At 40.0% G+C, this 22,116-nt stretch overlaps 1 protein-coding gene across 1 annotated transcript in view; it reads left to right on the top strand.

Moving 5' to 3' along the window:
* TOX (thymocyte selection associated high mobility group box) overlaps nucleotides 1-22,116 on the top strand; it is a 275,115-nt gene that overhangs the window by 120,121 nt on the left and 132,878 nt on the right. Inside the window, exon 2 of the mRNA XM_044294040.1 lies at nucleotides 8,449-8,514. Coding sequence (XP_044149975.1) covers nucleotides 8,449-8,514 — 66 coding nt within the window. The remainder of the gene's footprint in view (nucleotides 1-8,448; nucleotides 8,515-22,116) is intronic.

Here is a 22,116-nt window from a genome sequence, read left to right as displayed (position 1 = left end):
AAGAAAACATTTAGCTCCTTTTTTTGTTAAATAAATCCCGGCAAACTTAATTATGTTAGCTATCATAAGTGGTGTACAAGCAGCGAATTGAATTTGGATGGCCTAGAGGGAACCTAGGTAAAAGACCCAGATTAATGAGAAATTCTTATTACCTTGCTACAAATCAGGTAAAATTGGCATATTTTTGTCTAACTGACTTCTAGAGTCTAAAATATGCTACCTATTCCTAACCCATTTCCATAAACTTTGGTGGATATTTATCAAACTGGTGTAAAGGAAAACTGGCTTAGTTGCCCATAGCAACCAAACAGATTATTAATAATAATAATAAAATGTATTTATATAGCGCCACAATATTCCTGCAGCGCTTTACAAGTTCATAGGGTTCCTATACAAAGCAAAAATAACTGGATAATATGCAACTGAAACACTAGGAGTCAGGGCCCTGCTCGCAAGAGCTTACAATCTATGAGGAATTGGGGGTGACACATAAGGTAGTTGATTGTGATAAGTAGGATTTGAGCCATTATTGAACTGACAAAAGGGGTGCTGGCCGATCTGCTTCGGGTTTGGCACTACTAGAGGATCCAGTTTAGTCCAGAGGAGTTGGTGGGGGAAGGTTTAGTTGGGAAATAGTCAGTTTAGGTAGCTTGGTAAGCCTGCCTGAAAAGATGTGTTTTTAAGGCACGTTTGAAGGTGGAGAAGTTGTGGATTGACCTAGTATTCCGGGGCAGAGTATTCCAGAGAGTAGGTGCAGCTCGAGAAAAGTCTTGAAGACGGGAGTGAGAAGTACGGATTATGGAGGTTCTTAATCTTAGGTCGCTAACAGAACGGAGAGCACGAGTAGGGTGGTAGATGGAGATGAGGGAGGAGATGTATGGAGGTGCAGCACCGTGGAGAGCTTTGTGGGTGAGGGTGAGAAGTTTAAACTGTATTCTGTGGTGGATGGGCAACCAGTGAAGGGACTGGCACAGGCTAGTAGCATCAGTGTAGCGGTTGGATGGATAGATGAGCCTGGCTGCAGCATTTAGAACAGACTGAACGGGGGAGAGTTTAGTGAGAGGGAGACCGATTTGTAATGTGTTGCAGTAGTCAAGACGAGAATTAATCAAGACAACAACAAGAGTTTTTGCCGTTTCCACCGCAAGAAAAGGGCGGATTATGGCGATATTCTTGAGGTGCAGATGACAAGAGCGTATAAGTAATTGAATATGGGGAACAAAGGAGAGATTGGAGTCAAATGTGGCCCCAAGACAACGGGCATGTTGCACAGGAGTAATGCAGACCGAAATTGAAATATCAAGTTTAGGTGAGTTAGTAGATGGGGAAAAGACAAGAAGTTCAGTTTTTGAGAGGTTCAGTTTTAGATACATAGAGGATATGATGTTAGAGACAGCTGCCAGACAATTACTGGTGTTTTGGAGTAAAGCAGGGGTGATGTCAGGGGACGAAGTGTATAGTTGGGTGTCGTCAGCATAGAGATGGTATTGAAAGCCAAATCTACTGATAGTCTGTCTGATTGGGGCTGTATAGAGGGAGAAGAGTAGAGGACCTAGTACTGAGCCCTGAGGACCTCCAACATCAAGAGGAAGAGAAGAAGAAGAAGAACCAGTGAATGATACACTAAAGGGGCGGCCAGAAAGATAGGAAGAGAACCAAGAGAGAGCAGTGTCCTTAAGGCCAATTGAGTGGAGCATGGTGAGGAGGAGTTTATGGTCTACGGTATCGAACGCTGCAGAGAGATCCAGCAGAATCAATAGCGAATAGTCACAATTTCTTTTTGCTGTTTCCACCAAATGAGCTCTTAAGAAAAGGTGGAATCTGATTTGTTGCTAAGGGCAACTAAGCCATTTCTACTTTACACCTGTTTGATAAATATCCATTGTAACTCTTTATTGTAACATTTTGTCAAATTCAAGCTCCATGTAGATCCAGTAAGTGGAGCGCATTGAAAGTGGTTACATAACATTTTCATGACCCTTCATTATGTTGTTAAGATATATAAGGCTAGTAAACCATTGGTATACACAAATTACCCTTCAGTAGATAGCTTAATATGAATATTTAGTTTTAATGGGAGTCTGTCTCGTCCTGTATGGCAACTAAAGCAATAACATAGTCTAGGACATAAATTTTCAAACACCTTTATGGCCTCAGATAGACATTGCATTTCAGAGTGGTCCAAAGTCCTTCAGGTGCTTCAGATCTCACTTGTTAACCCTACCCAACACATCCCTTTTGGCCTTGACTGATAGATCAAGTCTTTGGCGATGATACTGTCATCTGCATCAATTGGGAATGAATGGCACATGCACAGTACTCACCCTGCGTTAGGCAGTACCTCCCAGATATACTAACCAGCACTGTTTTTGTTTTAGTTGCCATAATCAATGTGACAGATTCACTTTAATACTTTCATTGGGCAATGCCTACTTGTTAGAAAAAGAGAAGATCACAAGGTGTCCTCAACTCCCAAATGTTCATCTTTAGTCTGTGAGGAGACTTGATAGCAGATAACTTACCCTGCAGTGCCCCTTCAGGACAAATGAGGCATTACATGGCACTCATGTACTTGTTCGTAGTCACTTTCAGCTCTTAGTAATTTATGTAGGGACTACTTACTATAAACTCAGAATGCCTTCACAGAGTGTACAAATTAGCCCTCTTTCCAAAGAGAAATCCACCAGATGGATGATAGCTATCCTACAAGTCAATGCTCGACCTTTTAAACAGACTATTTCGGTGTGACTCCTCATTGCAGAATAGAGAGAAACGGCTTAACTGGGTTGTAGGCTTTGTCAGGATTTTGAGGTACTATTTCTCTTTATGGAAAGTGGCTAGAAGGTATGTAGAACCTCTAATGCCATCAGATGTAAGGCAGCTATCCTACAAGTCAATGCTTAGTTGAGTATAGGTTTTCTATCACTGTGAAAAAATTCTATCAACTGGAAAGAAATGTATGCACACAGTGGAATTCACTTAAAGGGGTTGAGCCAAGTTTAGAAGTTATCTCCTAACTACTGCTAGAGATAACTGATCACTGGACGTCCGACCACTGAGATCCCATCGATTCCAAGAATGGGGGTCCCATTCCCCTGATGGAGCAGCAGGTCGGGCATGTGCCCTGCCACTATATTCATTCTGTATGGGACTGCCAGAGATAGCTAAATACAGCACTCTCCAATTTTCACATAGATAATGAATAGAGAAACAGGGCATATGCTTGACCTACCAATCCATCAGATCTAGGGAACAGGACCCAATTTCTTGCTATTGTGGGGGTCCCAGAGGTCAGACCCCCAGCGATCAGTTAGATATTCCCTCCCCTGTGGATAGGGAATAACTTCTAAACTTGGCACAAAACCCTTTAATTTGGCATCCAATACCAGTACTTAATTTGCATGCGCAAAGCTGTTATATAGTGAGGCTTTTTGTAACAGAAGGGGACGAATTAGCAGAGGTTAACAAATTAGAAATAACATCTAGAATAAAATATAGACTAGTTAATAAATTGGCATCTACCAGGCACTGTTGATGCTGGATAAAGGAATTTCTACATTTTGATTAGTTAATTTCTAGACAATTGATGCAGAATCCACTTATATCATTAGCAGCCTAACAAATGTAAAAATTGCAGGAATAAATGGAGCACCAACTTTTTCTTTGTTTAAATGATCAACTCATTAGCAGCGGTAGCAAATTAATCCCACAATTAAATCAGTTTCCCTCAAGTCGCTAGAATGAGGCAAAGCTGCTTATTGTTAAAATAAATGCGTGCTTTGTCTTTTTAGCCACAATTGAACAGCAACCATTGGGAATTTCTTAATCTGCTATTGATGAAAAATAAAAAAAGATTTCTGCTGATGGCTTCTGGCAGGTGTGGCGGCAAATAATACTTAAGCAGATGAACGCATTAAAATAAGTGATATCATCTCTGCCGGTATGATAGCAGTACCTCGGGCAGAACATTTTCTATAAAGATGTCACCACTTCATGCATCAGTTTTTCAATTTTTTGGTGGTGTCCATGAAAAAACACAAAAGCCCTGTACTTTTTCCCAGGCTTTCTGTTACAATAGTGACTAAGCACATTGAAGGTTAAAGAGTCTCATTTCATGTTTGTCACTTCTCTAGCAAATCTTTGATTTGTTTCAGTGAACAAAGGCTGAGAAGAAACTTGACAGATATCCACTGGGGATGCAACTGAGACCATGAAGCCCCATTGCATTGTGGAAAAAGTTTGATTAAGGATGGAGATGACAAGGACTTGTGAGAAAGTGTGTGTACGCTTATGAACAAGGCCATAACCATCTGTATGACATAAAAAAATAATAATAATAATTAGTGCAAGGTATCACATGAAACATACTGACCTTGGGCAACCACATAATCAATATGACAGGAACTTCACTTAATCTAGTATCACAGATTAGTATAGCTGTTAATGGAGAACAGTCTACATGGAAGGCCTTGCTAAGTAATGTTGCGTAGCACTTAGACCAATCTAAAACTGATGTGGACACAACATGACTGTATAGTTGTTAGCTTAAAAGTGAAAGGGTAATGAGGGTTCATGCCTACTTGGCCACAGTTTGCATTTTGAGACTAGATAGAGAGGCGAGCTTTGGATATCTGCTTACATGGGGCAATGCTGCATGGTGGACATTGTTGCTGTAATGCAGTGTATGTGGGCTGGTAGGGGCCAGTGCCATGGTGGCTTAGCCTGATAGCATGAGTATTTTTGGGTTGGGTCTTGCTGCCTGCAGGTGCCTTGACTGCAGTGGTCACCATGTGGAGTTGTGCCAAATTAGAATAGGTACCCTCTCAAAAGAGGCTACTTTGACGTGGTGAGTGGGGATATACATTTTGATTGAAATGTAAATTAAGAGGGTTATTTATTTATCTAAAATACACCTATATTAGACATATTACAGGCACAGATTGCTGTGCAACAGTTAATTGCTCCCTGCTCATGCCAGGTCTAAAAAAAGTGGGCGTGGCGTGGGTGGGGAATTGGATGGGGATGCAGTCCCGTCTCATTTGCCATTTTCTACACCTGTTTCAGCCATAGAAAAAGGTCTAAATTCAGAACCACTGCCAGATTAGGGGTTTATTAAGACAGGTGTCTAAAACGCCGGTCTTAATAAATGTGCTCCTAAGTGCGTTGTGTATGTGTTTATACAGGTAAAACTCGAAAAATTCGAATATCGTGCAAAGTTCATTTATTTCCATAATGCAACTTAAAAGATGAAACTAATATGAGTTAGACTCATTACATGCAAAGCAAGATATTTCAAGCCTTTATTTGTTATAATTTGGATGATTATGGTCTACAGCTTATGAAAACCCCAAAGTCACAATGTCAGGTACCCTTTGCTAAGGGGGTTTGGATTAATTAGATGACTAGAGTGTGACACTTTGAGCCTAGAATATTGAACTTTTTCACAATATTCTAATTTTAAGTTGCATTAATGCAATTCCTTTTAAGTTGCATTGCTGAAATAAATGAACTTTTTGCACAATATTCTAATTTTTCGAGTTTCTGCAGTGTGAACAGACCCTTTTTCCATTGGAAATACATAAAACCCAGGGACTTACAAGACAAACTCTCTATTCTTAGTTATGAAGAAAGTTTAAAATAATTGAATTTATTTAGTCTTGAGAAGAGACTTCTAAGGGGGGACATGATTGACCAATAAAGATATATAAATGGTCCATACAAAAAATACAGTGAAAAACTGTCAAATGCCCTCAAAAGACAAGGGGCACTGCCTCCAACTGGAGAAGAAAAAGTTCAGTCGCCAGAAGCATCAAAACTTCTTTACTGTAAGAACTGAGAATATGTGGAATAGACTTCCGCAGGACATGGTCACAGCAGGAACAGTGGACAGTTTTAAAAAGGGTTTAGTTAAATTCTTAAAAGTAAATGACATTAATGCTTATGAAAATGTGTACAAATCTGAGTCTCACTTCCTTCTGGGATTCGCGTCTCCACCTATCCCTTGGTTGAACTTGAGGGACTTATGTCTTTTTTTTAACCGTATTAACTATGTAACTATGTAACATTCAGGAAAAAATGCATGTTTATTGTACAATTGGATGATAAAGCTATCCTCTGTATAGGTCATCAGTATCTGATCGGTGGGGGCCCAACACAGCTGCTTGAGAAGACAGCACTGCTCCTCTGAGCACCACAGCCTTCTCGCAGCTTACCAAGCACTTTGACATTGTATAGTGGCTGCGATTGGTATTGCAGCTCAGCCCCATTTATTTCTATGGGGCTGAGATGCTCCTAGGCCACATGATTGATGAATGTGTCGTCACTGGGCATAGGGAAAGCAGCGAGAAGGCCATGGTGCTCACAGGAGCGCCACTGCCTTCTCCAACATCTGATCGGCAGGGGTCCCGGGTGTCATAAGATAGGTCATCAGTAAAAGAAACTCGGATAACCCCCTTAACTATATAAGATTATTGTTGCAAAATCATGATATGTTAATGCACTTGTAGATTCTATTTAATTCTATTATAATTTTAGGTAAGATGGAAAAACCCTTTTCTCAGATTATTTATTATACATACCTACAATTTCTTTTTGGTTGCTATTATTGTAGTCATACTTGGCAAGAATAATTCCAAATGTTACATCTCAATGAAATTTACTTTTCCACTGGAAAATCATTCAGATGTGATCAAAATATCATGTCCATGTGAATAAAACATTTATGTTCACCTGGTATGGGTCAAGTCTGTGGCCTGTTCACTCTTTGCTTGAGAAGTCTTTAAGATTCCCCCCCCCCCCTTTCACTTTTACTTCTTCTCCAATCAGGCATTTGGCCTTTAAAGAGTCACTGCACTTTCACACAATTTCATTTAATAGAGAATGATGTACCTAGCAAATTACTATATCACCTCATTTAAAAAAATATGCCTGCATCCACCTGAAAAAGCTAGAAAGTCTTGGTCACTAGGGGGTCTCACTTCCATCTAATTTGCAGTCCACTGCAAGGGGCAAGATTCATCCCTAGTAACAGAGACACAGAAGATGGCTCACAATAAATGGACGGGTGTCAGAGGTAGCTGAGATACTGAGCCTGAGAAAATAACTGCTTTTAGACTGCTTATGAAGATTTTAGGAGCCTACTGTGTGTCTGTAGGTGTTATTTCCTGCTCCTTATATGTTGTGTGAGCTCCAGAGATGAAAACAAACATTGTGGGAAGTAAGAGACAGGACATCACAGCAATATAGTGTAGTGTTGGCAGATTTCAGAAACTGTACCCTGCTGCTTCTGAGTGAAATGCATCTAGCTGTGCAGCTGAAATAAGGAATAATATGGCTGCAAGAAACATTAGGGAAGCCCAAAAAAGACCAGCTCCTTCACAGTTATAATTGAAAAGTAAGCAGAGCCATTAAGCAAACTTTTTTTATTTTATTTTTTAACACGGGTACACTCTAAGGCAATCTTTACACATGGCTAAAAATACAGTGGAAAGGTCTTTTGCAGTTTTTGTCTCAGAAATGGCTGTGCATTTTACCCTCTGACATTCACGATTGAGATCCACAGTGTAAATTGACAGATTGCTTCAGATTTCAGATTTTTTTTTTTTGTTTGTTATGCAGTGTGAGAATGAGATTTCTCACAATTTAATTCAATTTTGTTGGCACTGTACAATGCTGCATGAAAATCCACAATAGCAAATTCACAGCATTTCAGTCAAGTGTGGACTTAAACATAAACAAATGCATTTAAATTGGGGTTAAAAATGACTCGGGTAAATGCTCCTTAAAAAATGCAGTGTGAACAAACCCTTTTTCCATTGGAAATACATAAAACCCAGGGACTTGCAAGACAAACTCTCTATTCTGTTTTGTTCTTACGAAGCCACAATGCATTTCATGGATGAATAGAGTGGCGCTCGGGATAAATGTTCTCTCCCCTCACTGTAATCTTGCATGACACTCCTATTTATTTGATTTACAAATCAGTATTAAGAAATACATTGTTTTAATAAGATAAGACAGAGGGATACATCATTATGCATTTTGTAACTAATCTACTATTTGCCTTCTCCCATGAGAAACTCGGCAATTTATTTAGCAGTTCATTAGGCCCAGCAGCAATATCTATACATGGTACATACACACTGATCCATTTTGTTTGGTAACAGATTGCGGATGAAAGGAAACCATTCATTTATTACTCGCTCGCTATAATTACTGCGGCACTAATTACGGCAAATCGCTGACATGCCCGCTGAATGAGTGTCAAAGCAATATACAACAATACAACCTGAAAAATGACTTTTTTATGAATTTTTTTATGTGACCACGTCATCTTTCATATTGGGAGTTTTTTATTTTTATTTGTTTTGTTTTGTTTTTTTGTTAGTCTATTAGATGTTGAAAAGTGTTTATCACTGCTAAACGTTTTACTGTTATTTTATATTGCAGTTTGACGGTGATAACATGTACATGAGCATGTCAGAGCCAAACCAGGACTACGTGCCAGCAAGCCAGGTGGGTTAATTAATCTTCTATGCCTTGTTTCAAATTGTAATTAAACAAATTCAAGGAGCTGCATTGCAAATGAGTGGCACTATCCATAACTGCCGCAATCAGGAATTATCATAATTTATCAACAAAGCATTTAAGCCTTTTTTGCCACTTAATGAGATGGGGCTGATAGAAAAAAAAACATGACGTGATGCTAGTGTTTGCCGAGAAATATTACCTTGTTCCCTCTCCGGCATGTAAGCAGCTGTTTTACCAGCATGATCCTTCTTAAACAGTTGTTTTTACCTTTAGGAATAAACTCTTTACAAGTGCCGCTTATTTGGACTTGTAACTGCAGACGAGTTAATCATTTTAAACTGCTCATGTCACTGAATGTTTTAATTAGAAATGAGGAACAAGCTGAGATCCAGCACATATTTTATGGTTAAAGTTTTTATCCGGCATGAAAACAGATCGGCGGGGTGCATGTTACCAATTACACATTAACAAAATAAAAAGGTTTTAAGAAGGGTACTAACAGATCGGAAGGAGGAGGCGTTTGTCATCTTGGCAACGTTTCAGGACCGTTCTCACGTAGGGGTAGTGGTGTGGAATCAATATCACAAAAAGAAGGTTGGACTAAAAATTGTTCAGGCCGGGTTCAACGTCACCTTCATGACCTGATAGCCCTAGGTGGGGACCCAACCTAAAGTACTTACTGTATCTTTATGTATACCATTGCTTTTAGGGGAGATTACAGCGCCTCATGCAAGTGCCAGTTGATGGAACATGGAGAATGTTTGGGTCTGACCCATAGGGATTCCTGTGTGGCATAGACACTGATTCAAGGGTTCTATTTTATTTTATTAGGCCTAGGCTTCTATTTAAAATATGAAGTCAGCTAGGATACAGATCATCAACAGTGGGGTTTAATGGGTAGTCCACCTTTCTTGTGCTTTTTTCCAAACCCCCCAGCATGCCACTGGGTTCTGGGCCTATCGTTTCCCTCATGGACTGCTGGTCCTGTAGCTACCCATGTGAGAAATGACTTGCGGCATGACATGTTACCCATGTGTTACTGGGCCACATGATACATGGATGAAACAGTAAACAGAAGGACTGAAAAGCAGGGTGAATGAGCGAAGGATACCATGAAAAAACTTCTGTAATATAACACGTTTTGAAGGCTTCATCAGAAGTCAGTAGCCTGTTCTGTCAGTCCTGTGACTTATTGAACATACTTCACTATGGAGTATCTTGTGTTGTAATTTTCCTTCCTCAACATGGGTGACACGCCACCACTGTGGCCAGCCATAGGCTGTGGTGATCACATGACCTGCGACATCCAGCATGTTAACATGGGTAACTACGGGGCCAGAGGCGAACGAGGAGGGATTGAAGGAGATGGAACCCAGCAGTGAGGACCAGGTAAGTATGCTCACTATTGCTGGTGAGCAGGAGAGAGGACCTGCATGGAAAGGCCCCTCAAAGCTAGACCTGAGCTCAAAGAACCTTCATCTGTGACACAATCTACAGCTAAGGAAGCAACTTTATCCAAAGTTGTCCAGAGAGAAGACGTTAGCAAGTCCAGAATCTGCAAGGCCATGCATTGAATCAGACAAGAGTTCGTATACTACAAGCTGTGACCAAAAAGATCCGTACCACCTTTTGTGAAAAATAGGAGGATCAACACCTGAATGAGGGATTTAAATCAGCAATGATCTTATAAACGGAATTTCTTGAGGGGGATTGATTACCACTGAGGAATGTGCGATAGTAAGCCCCGAAACGTGTTTGGCTCAAGACCCCCAGATGAACTGCATGAATTCGTGAAGATTATGCGCTGAAACTATTCCAGGCTGATCTTGGAAAAAAAACGCGAATACCCTGAAAGCAGCAAAGTCCAGACACGCCGACTATTTCAGATCGCAGCACGAGGATACAAGGTATCGTGACTGCAGATTTAACTAAGCGTGGGAGAAGGCAGCTGAAGGCTCAGAGGACACCGGCTCTTTTGTACTACGGAGCGGTGCCCAGAGCGATCCAGGGCGACGGCAGAAGAAGCCTGAGAGCAACGTTTCCAACAACACATTGGACCGCAACTACAGCAGTAGAAAACCTCAATAGGACACCGCTGATCAGTGAGTAATAGCGGGACGCCGCTTTAAACACTCACTGTGAACTATTTGCTAAAGTCTCAGCAACTTTGTTTCCAAGAGGGGACTCATAATTACTTATAGGGGACACATCAAGACCCCAAGCAACGATCAAACGGCTATTTTTCCTAAAGCCGTATTCTTGACCTGATTGCCACACTGTTGCCGATCTAATGCCATCATTACCTTAGTTGCTATTTTAACATTGTTGCGATATTAATTATCACCGAGTCATTGTATTATTATGCAGTTTAGTTTTAATTTTTTTTTATATTTCTTATTTTATTATCTCCAAGGCTATTTTATATTTCTATGTATTAGATGTACTAGATCTATATTGCCATATGTTTTTAGTCATTTCTTATACGGGTCCTTCTAAAAAAAAAATAGCATATTGTGATAAAGTTCATTATTTTCTGTAATGTACTGATAAACATTAGACTTTCATATATTTTAGATTCATTACACACCAACTGAAGTAGTTCAAGCCTTTTATTGTTTTAATATTGATGATTTTGGCATACAGCTCATGAAAACCCAAATTTCCTATCTAAAAAAATTAGCATATCATGAAAAGGTTCTCTAAACGAGCTATTAACCTAATCATCTGAATCAACTAATTAACTCTAAACACCTGCAAAAGATTCCTGAGGCTTTTAAAAACTCCCAGCCTGGTTCATTACTCAAAACCGCAATCATGGGTAAGACTGCCGACCTGACTGCTGTCCAGAAGGCCATCATTGACACCCTCAAGCAAGAGGGTAAGACACAGAAAGAAATTTCTGAACGAATAGGCTGTTCCCAGAGTGCTGTATCAAGGCACCTCAGTGGGAAGTCTGTGGGAAGGAAAAAGTGTGGCAGAAAACGCTGCACAACGAGAAGAGGTGACCGGACCCTGAGGAAGATTGTGGAGAAGGACCGATTCCAGACCTTGGGGGACCTGCAGAAGCAGTGGACTGAGTCTGGAGTAGAAACATCCAGAGCCACCGTGTACAGGCGTGTGCAGGAAATGGGCTACAGGTGCCGCATTCCCCAGGTCAAGCCACTTTTGAACCAGAAACAGCGGCAGAAGCGCCTGACCTGGGCTACAGAGAAGCAGCACTGGACTGTTGCTCAGTGGTCCAAAGTACTTTTTTCGGATGAAAGCAAATTTTGCATGTCATTCGGAAATCAAGGTGCCAGAGTCTGGAGGAAGACTGGGGAGAGGGAAATGCCAAAATGCCTGAAGTCCAGTGTCAAGTACCCACAGTCAGTGATGGTCTGGGGTGCCATGTCAGCTGCTGGTGTTGGTCCACTGTGTTTTATCAAGGGCAGGGTCAATGCAGCTAGCTATCAGGAGATTCTGGAGCACTTCATGCTTCCATCTGCTGAAAAGCTTTATGGAGATGAAGATTTCATTTTTCAGCACGACCTGGCACCTGCTCACAGTGCCAAAACCACTGGTGAATGGTTTACTGACCATGGTATTGCTGTGCTCAATTGGCCTGCCAACTCTCCTGACCTGAACCCCATAGAGAATCTGTGGGATATTGGGAAGAGAAAGTTGAGAGACGCAAGACCCAACACTCTGGATGAGCTTAAGGCCGCTATCGAAGCATCCTGGGCCTCCATAACACCTCAGCAGTGCCACAGGCTGATTGCCTCCATGCCACGCCGCATTGAAGCAGTGATTTCTGCAAAAGGATTCCCGACCAAGTATTGAGTGCATAACTGAACATAATTATTTGAAGGTTGACTTTTTATGTATTAAAAACACTTTTCTTTTATTGGTCGGATGAAATATGCTAATTTTTTTAGATAGGAAATTTGGGTTTTCATGAGCTGTATGCCAAAATCATCAATATTAAAACAATAAAAGGCTTGAACTACTTCAGTTGGTGTGTAATGAATCTTAAATATATGAAAGTCTAATGTTTATCAGTACATTACAGAAAATAATGAACTTTATCACAATATGCTAATTTTTTTAGAAGGACCTGTATATTAATAAATCGCATGTCTCCACATATAGAGTGAGTGCCCAGTATCTTTATCCCATTGTTTTGTTTCGTCAGAGGAGGGGCGAATCCTCTTTACTGTGAGCACCTCCTTCTGTCACTCCTGTGCGTCTCATATCCCTATCTTTATAAATATATGTTCCTTTCTTCTGCTATCAGCTCCTGACGTTCCTCTCCTACACAAGCCTACACTATGCTGACTTTATAACCTTTGCAGATGGGTAAATAAAGACATGCACAGTCATGTAGTTGCTAAAGACTCATGGGCCCTGGTGTAAGAGTTCAGCTCCCCTTCCCTTAGTGCTGTGGGGCCAGGGGCAGGGAAGCACATTGCCTTCGTACTGCCTGAGGCAAAAATGGAAACAGCACCCCCCATGCCAAATTCTGACCAGCATGCACTTTCTATAATACAGGTAGCGACTGCTACCTCTGCACCCCTATAGCTACGCCCCTGTGCACAGTATTTTAGTATATGCAGTAAAAACTGACTCATTGTCAGCAGTTCATCCACATAATTCATATGTATTCTGATAGCCCTCACTGAAAAATCATATTGTATCGATCACTAAAATGACATATTTGCAGAAGGTCTTGCCACCATAGTTTATAGCAACACATTATCCAGTCTATTGATTTCTTTTTCATTTTCTCATTATTTTCACTGACATGAAATGTATAAGTACATCTATTTTTTAATCAAAGGTTTCATCTATAATAGTAAGGCCTCATGCCCACGACCGTGTCGTATTTCGGCCCACAACCTACAGATGCGCAAAATACGTGCAATTTTTCTCACTCCCATCAGTAGAAATGACTATTGTCTGCAATATAGACAATAATTGGACATGGTTTATAATTTGCGGAATGGACATATGGATACGGACACCGTGTGCTGTCCATTTATTTTTCGTGGACCCATAAAGGCCACATGTGGCTATATGCATTTTACATAGCATTTATAAAAGCAGCAAATATATTTTGTCAGCTGTGGAAATATTCCAAAACTTGAGATGCGGTGGGTGTGCATTTTAACTCTGCAGCATCTCAACTTATGGTAGGGACTTGTGCTGCTAATTTCACACATTGCAATGCTGAGGGTGAAATCTGCAGCCAATCTTCAGCCAAAAAACGCATGTAACACGTTCATTTTGCAGCTGGTTCGTAGTGGATTCTCCACAATAAAACGTACCACATGTAGTCATACCCTTAGGCTACTTTCACATCTGCACTTTCCCTTTCCGCTATTGAGATCCGTATAGTTCCGCTATTGTATTATCATGATGGAAGTATCTTTACTGATCCATGATGGATCCAGCAAAAACGCCTGTGTGAATGTAGCCTTACTTACTTCACTAATTGCCATGGAAAGATCCTCAAAATATGAGGAATACATTTCATTTTCTTATTATATAACAATTCTAAATAAAAGATCAGTTCAAAGACTTTGACAGCTTCACTACCGAAACTACATACACTACTTAAAGTGTAATTAGTATTGTACAGGTGAAACTCGAAAAATTAAAATATTGTGCAAAGTTCATTTATTTCAGTAATGCAACTTAAAATTAGAATATTGTGAAAAGGTTCAATATTCTAGGCTCAAAGTGTCACACTCTAGTCAGCTAATTAATCCATATCCCCTGAGCAAAGAGTACCTGAGATTGTGACTTTGGGGTTTCATAAACTGGAAGCCATAATCATCCAAATTATAACAACTAAAGGCTTGGAATATCTCGCTTTGCATGTAATGAGTCTATCTCATATGTTAGTTTCACCTTTTAAGTTGCATTACTGAAATAAATGAACTTTGCACAATATTCTAATTTTTCGAGTTTCACCTGTATGTCTTTGCAGAATGTACTTCTACCCCAAGAATATGGCACATTTAGGGCCGTTTCACACGAGCGGATGCCGTGCGTGGCATCTGCTCCGTGAAAGAGTGCCAAGACCCGCTGCAGACTGCAGAGGTACGGAGCATTAACAGTCATGTTAATGCTCCGTGCCTCTGCAGTCTGCAGCGGGTCTTGGCACTCTTTCACGGAGCGGATGCCACGCACGGCATCCGCTCGTGTGAAACGGCCCTTAGTTGCTTCCTAGAGCGTAGCAATAGAGTTGCAGTTTCACCCACAACCTTGTGCATGAGAAAGCCAGAGGCCTCACGACCACATTAGAACACACAAGACTTGTAATTGGCATACGGTAGCTGAGGCACTTTATTGCAGTACTTTATTTGGGCCCCAGTTTTGCCTTTCGCTAGCTCAGGCTGTCTAGAAACCATTGGGCTCTATGGATATACAAGTACTAAAGTTGTCAGCATACTTGCCTACAGTCCTGATTTTGCCAAGTCAATCCCATGAAACTGGACCTTAAAGGGATGGGGCTCTTGCATACCTCACCCAAAGGCCGAATGCACACGGCCGTGTTGCATTGTTTCCTATGCTGTAAAACTGACCTGTTGCGTTCATTCTCTGGGTCAGTATTATTACAATGATACCACTTATGTATATTTTTTATTGCATTTTAATACTGAAATCTAAACTTTGGAAAAAACTAATCTTTTCTTTGCATCTCCATATTCTGTCCCCCATAACTTTTTTTATTTTTACAGTATGTGTATGGAGCTTTGTGAGGGCTCATTTTTGTGCGGGCAATCTGTTTTGGCCATTTTGACTTTTCGCCATTTGCTGTATGGGATAAATATTTTTATATTTTAATAGTAAGGGTGTTTTCACACACAATGACACCCATGATGTTTTTTTTTAAATAATTTATGTATTTTTATTTTTTGAGAAAGGGGGTGATTTGAATTTTTATATTTTTTTATATTTTAAAAGCTTTTTTTATCTTTTTTTTTTCTTACACTTTTTAATAGTTCCCCTGGGAACTTTAACAAGCAATCATTAGATTGCTTCTCTCATAGATTCCAATGCATTACAGTCTATAAGAATTTTACTGTGTTTCTATGGAGCCCTGCCACAGGCTCACCATAGGAACCTATATGCAGAAACCTCGGATCATTCAGGAGGACTGAGGCTGCCGCATAGACCCTCCGGCTCCCCTCATCCTTGCTAGGGGGAGCTGGTGCCTGGCCAGTAGCACACGCTCCCAGTTTATAATCTCACAGATGATGTGGTCGCATTTTGACTACAGCATCTGAGGGGTCAAATGTGTGCGATCAACGTTATCGTCAATCGTATACGTTAGCCCTGGGTGTCTGCTGTTATGGACAGCAGCTGCATCCAAAATGCTACAGTGCTATGGCTACAATGATTATGAAAACCGCCTCTTAGTAAAATATCTATGGGCAAGTACAATATCATCCACTGCAAAATTCACTGGATTAAAGTTAAAAACATAGGGTTTTAACAATGATTGCTGGCATATCACTAGGATATTTCTTCAGTGTGTCAGATAGGTGCAGGTCCCACCTCTGGGACCCACTCCTATCTCCAGGACAGAGTCCCTGAAGTGAAGGAAAGCAAACTCTGCATAAGCAGCATGCTCTCCATTCACTGCTATGGGAATTCTGAAAATAGCCGAGCAAGTGAGACCCATGGTGGTGAATGGAGAGTGCACCGCACATGCACCACCACATCTCAATTCACTACTATGGGACTGTTGGAAATACTGAGCCTCTTTGAGTTGACCACCCTAAATTAACCACCCATAAGATGCTATTTTACCGACTTCCACACTGAAGATGGTAGCCTAGCAAACAGAACAGGACATATCACCGACCTCGCCCGATTTATTCTGAGGGTTACCAGTAAAATTTGTTAATACACCGATTTAGGAGAGCAATTATATTATATAAAGTCTTGCACTATAGTCATTTTTTCTTGTGAAACTGGATGTACACTTTAAGGGCTGGTCTTCTCTGCGAGGGGGCTGTTGGAGAGGTGTCAGTGTATAGTGAAATGTTTTCAAAATGAAATAAATTACATTTTCAGCACCGAAAGCACAGATTATATTTTTCCCTCCAAAGCTTCAGAAAGTGGAATGAATAAAAATATTTTAATAGTTGTATTTTTTTTAAATGCAACTGGCTGTCTATCCGTCGGAATATTTATTGCCACTTGTATATGCATAGTGAAATCTTGTTCCACATTGCCCATGACTATTTTAGCTTTTTCAGTTTATTTGCAACATATGTGTGTATTACATTTGCATACAATTATGCAGTTTGAGTAATAATAGAATATATTTGCATACATATGGCTTTTCTAGAAACCTGGCTCGCACACAGCAAACTTAGAAATGTGGCCACTGGATTCCCATTAGTATGGGTTACCCCTTGTGAGTGAATTGAATGTTTTGTTTTGTTTTTTGTTGAAGGAAATTTGTGATAATTATTACACACTGCACCTAATTGAAATTAGAAAGGAAATGAATAGTGAATGTTTTGTATAGTAATATTGGATGGGGAGAATAAGTAATTTCTGTCTATGTATCTACAGATGTAGCTGTGCTTAACTAGTAACTAGATGGTTAACGCGTTAATTAAACAATGGCGAGAAAATGTTAATTGACTTTTTTCAATGGATTCCAATGGCTTTTGTCAGGAGATAACACTGTGACGTGTTATCGGAGTCAATTTTAGCTCAGCTACATCTGTATCTATCTAATATCTATCTGTTTCCGTCTGTCTCACCATCTATCTATCTATCTAAAAGAGGCAAACTAAAATAAATAAAACTAAGTTAATGTGGACGTGCACATAAGCTGTGGCTACAATACAAAAGCAAACACTGAATATATAGATTTTGAATTGTATTACTGCTGTATTAACTAAACACATACACATGAGGTTCTTAGCAGACCTTTTGATCAAAGTGTGTGAGCCCATCTACCCCTGCAAGGCAACCTGTTATAGACGGGACCCAATACTAGAACATACTTACCTTTCTTTGGGCCTAGGCATCTAAATAAACTCTGAGATTGTAGCTAACTATACTCCATTCTCTGCAATAATACATCTATCTATCTGTCTATCTGGAACTAGAAGTAGCAGCACACCACTATATGCACTAAGACACAAGTAAACAGTGAATATGTGAAAAAGGTAAAATGCATGACTGCTATGCTTAATATTATACAAAGTAGAAGCTCTTAGCGCATAGGTAGGTGGGCGGGAGTGCAAGGTTCCTGCAGAGGATGCCTGTTCCCTTATATACATAGAAATATACTAAGAATGAACCAGTCATGCTAGCTTGCACCTGCTTTTAACTTAGGCTACTTTCACATTAGCGTTTTTTGCGGATTCAAAATGGATCTGCAAAACCGCTTCCATTACAATAATACAACCGCATGCATCCTTCATGAACTGATCCGGTTGTATTATGTCTTCTATAGCTATGACGGCTCCATCTTGAACACCATTGAAAGTCAATGGGGAAGGGGGGGGGAATCTGTTTTCTATTGTACCAGATTGTGTCAGAGAAAACAGATCCGTCCCCGTTGACTTACATTGTGTGCCAGGACAGATCCGTTTGGCTCAGTTTCGTCAAGCGGACAGCAACATTCTGCAGGCAGCGTTTTGGTGTCCGCCTCCAGAGCGGAATTGAGACGGGACGGAGGCAAACTGATGCATTCTGAGCGGATCCTTTTCCATTCAGAATGCGTTAGGGCAAAACTGATCCATTTTGGACCGCTTGTGAGAGCCCTGAACGGATGGAAAGCCAAAACGCTTGTGTGAAAGTAGCCTCATCCACCTGGAGGTGCTGGTTCATTCTTTGTTTCTATCTGTCTATCTATGTAGAGTAAATGTGTTGGTCACACCTGCATTAGGGCATTCCATTGTGTGTTCTTTCAGGATTTCAGGCACGTTTGGGTTGGTGAGGTGAATATGACTCCTTTTGTTATTTTAAATGATGAACTGTTTTTAAGAAAAATTAATAATGTTGGCTAACACATACATAAATCATAGAATCTGGTTGGCAGCCAAGTGGGCATCACATCTAAGACTAACTTTCCTTCTGTGAACACTTGAGACAGCTTTATTCACCTCTTGACATGAATGTTTTAGCTATATTAAGCATTGTCGATAAAATAATTTAAACCACACTAGAAAGAGTAGATGCACATCCCGTAAATTTTAAAAATGTATAATCTTTATTCAACATAATCACAATTTAAACATAATCTGAATAGTAATTTTACATGTAATAATTGATAGACATATAATGGATATATCCAATTAATAACACCACCTATACTAAATATATTTGCCTCTCTAAAAGTAAAGAAATCTGTGGGAGGATGCTGATGTCAAAGAAAGGGAGGTGCTATAGACTGAATGTATGAAGAATCAGATGGGAGGGAACTCCTTCTGAATGTAACTTAGTACTTAATCAGATCATCCCCTTCCTTAGACAGCATCAAGAATAATAAGATAAAGTACACATATCCCAAAGAGAGTAACCAGAGACAGAGTAAAGGATCATACCAGTAAGAGTCAGGGTGGGTGAGTGTTATCTCCTCGACGTACGTTTAGCCGTTCTGCGTCCTCAGGAGGAGTGAAAAAATAATTCTAGGGCATCGTTTTATTAGAATTGTGCTTTATGTTATTCCTACTCAAACATGTAGAGAAATCCAGCACAGGTCATTAGAATCCATGCATGCTTTATTTGAAAATTCAGTACATATAAGTGTAGGATCGTTTCGGACGTATTCACGTCCTAAGTCATAAGGATGTGAATATGTCGAAATGCGTAAACAGGAGTAATGGAGATTCTGTTCCTACACTCATATGTAAAGAATTTTCAAATAAAGCATGCATGGATTTTAACGACTTGTGCTGGATTTCTCTACATGTTTGAAGTAGTTGTGATCCAGACCTATCCTGGCATGGCATGTGTCCTCACTTCAGGTAAGCTGGAGCTCTTGTTTTGTATTCCTACTGAACTCTATGAGTCAGTGGGGCGTGGCCTACACAGTCTGATACTACTGTCTAATTAGTGTTCACAGTGTCAGACTGTATAGGAACACATATTAGTTAACAATGGGGATGGTAAAACCCACGTTTGAGTTTATTTATACCTTTTCAAGATAACTAAGCAGCAGGACATAGGATAGTAGGGCAGACCAGACAGGTGCTGGTACGGGGGAAACAATATTATTAGGATAGGGCAGTGATGGCTAACCTTGGCACTCCAGCTGTGGTAAAACTACAACTCCCAAGATGCCCCCCTTGCTTGGCTGCTCTCATAACTCTATAGAAATAAATGGAGCATGCTGGGAGTCGTAGTTTCAAGCAGCAGGAGATTAGGGAGAGTTTTACAAGTGGCTCAATAACTGGTGTAGGAAAGAGAAGTTTAGGTTCCTGGTGAACTGGGCCAATTGCTGTGTCTTCTACATGCTCTACTATAATGATGGGCTACACCTCAATGAGGAAGGTGCAGCTGTTTTGGGGGATCCTAAACTCTAATTGTGAAACAAGAAAAAAACAATGTGTATAAATGAGGAAGAAATAAATGACAAAAAGAAAGCATTTGCATCACTAAAACAGGAAGAAATATAAGGGAAAAAATAGAATATGTAAAAGACGAATCAAAGCAGCCAAGCTGGAGATGTAAAGAATCATTGCCAAAGAGACTAATACTACCCCAAAAATATTCTTCAATTATATTAATAGTAAAAAGTTTAAACCCAAAAGTGTTGGCCCTTTACAGAGTGATGAGGAAGAAGTTGTAGAGAGTGATGAGGAGAAAGCAAATTTATTAAATCTTTTTTTCTCCACTGTATTCACTGAGGAAAATAAACGGTTAGATGAAATGCAGATTGTCAAAGTAAACCCCCTTATTAAAAGTGGTCTGTTTTACCCAGGAAGGAGTACAGCAGCATCTTAAAAAGACTGAAATTGACAAATCGCCGGAACCAGATGGCATACGCCCCCATATCCCAAGATAAACTACTGTAATAGACAGAGCCTTATTTCTCTATATTGACAGGGAGCCTTCCACAGGATTGGCGCTTAGCAGTTGTGGTGCCAGTATTCAATAAGGGGTCAAAGGCAGACCCCAGAAACTATAGGTCAGTAAGTTTAGCATCTCTCATGGGTAAAGTGTTTGAAGGTTTTCTAAGGGATGCTATCTTGGAATGCCTCAATGAAAATAAGTGTATAACAGCATATCAGAATCCATCATGTCAAACTAATGTAATCAGTTTCTATGAGGAGGTAAGTTGTAGACTTGACCGTGGTGAGTCAATTGATGTCATATATCTTGACTTTTCCAAAACATTTGATACTGTGCCACATAAAAGGTTAGTATAGAAAATGTATGTGGGTAAGTAACTGTCTCAGTCATAGAAATCAGAGGGTTTTTATTAAAGGTACATACTCAAATTGAGTCACTGTCACCAATGGGGTACCACAGGGGTCAGTATTGGGCCCTATTCTCTTCAATATATTTATTAATGATCTTGTAGAAGGCTTGCACAGTAAAATATGAATTTTTGCAGATGACACTAAACTGTGTAAAGTAATTAACACAAAATAGGACCGTACACTGCTGCAGGTGGATCTGGATAGATTGGAGGCTTGTGCAGAGAAGTGGCAGATGAGGTGTAACACTGATAGACGTAAGGTTATGCACATGGTAAGGAATAATGCAAGTCAACCCTACATACTTAATGGTAAAACACTGGGTAACACTGACATGGAAAAGGACTTCCTGCCACTTTACAAATAACTAGTCAGACCACACATGGAGTATTGTGTACAGTTCTGGGCTCCTGTAAATAAATGCAGACATAGCAGAGCTGGAGAGGGTCCAGAGGAGGGCAACAAAAGTAATAACTGGAATTGGTGGACTACAGTATCCTAAAAGATTATCAAAATTATAGTTATTCTGTTTAGAAAAAAGACAACTGAGGGGGTCAGTACAGAGCTCTCTATCATGATCTATTTATACCCAGGACTGTGACTGTTATGAGGGGACATCCTCTGCATCTAGAAGAAAGAATACTCTGTCTGAGAAGGTGGTGATGGTGAATTCACTAAAAGAGTTGAAGAGGGGCCTGAATCCATTTCTGGAGAAGGGTCATTGGTCCAGGGAGTTATTCTGACTTCTTGATTAGCATCGGGAAAAAGTTTATTTTCCCCTTAAATGAGGAAAATTGGCTTCTACCTAAGGTTTTTTTTTTTTGCTTTCCTTTGGATCAACTTGCATGATAACAAGTTCACCTGGATGGACAGATGTTGTTTTTTAGGCCTAGCAAACTATGTTTTGAAGTGCAGCAGATAATTAAATTTGTTTGAAAAGTCAAAACACATGCTCTGGACTGATTGTCATTATAAAGCAACAGTTACCTCCATATAACTGTTATAAATAATTCAGAAAGGTTTTAAAACTCATATTTTCCATTTTTATCTAAATTCCCCTTCCAACTGTAGGAACAGAAGGTCTGCTTCTCAAAGCTATAGCACTTTGATCCAGATCTCCTACTACCCTCTAAGTCTTACTATCAGAGGT

The sequence above is a fragment of the Bufo gargarizans genome, chromosome 5 (genome assembly GCF_014858855.1).
Source record: "Bufo gargarizans isolate SCDJY-AF-19 chromosome 5, ASM1485885v1, whole genome shotgun sequence".
Lineage (NCBI taxonomy): Eukaryota > Metazoa > Chordata > Amphibia > Anura > Bufonidae > Bufo > Bufo gargarizans.
The sequence above is the reverse complement of the archived record's forward strand: the minus strand, read 5'-3'. Positions and strand labels throughout refer to the sequence as shown.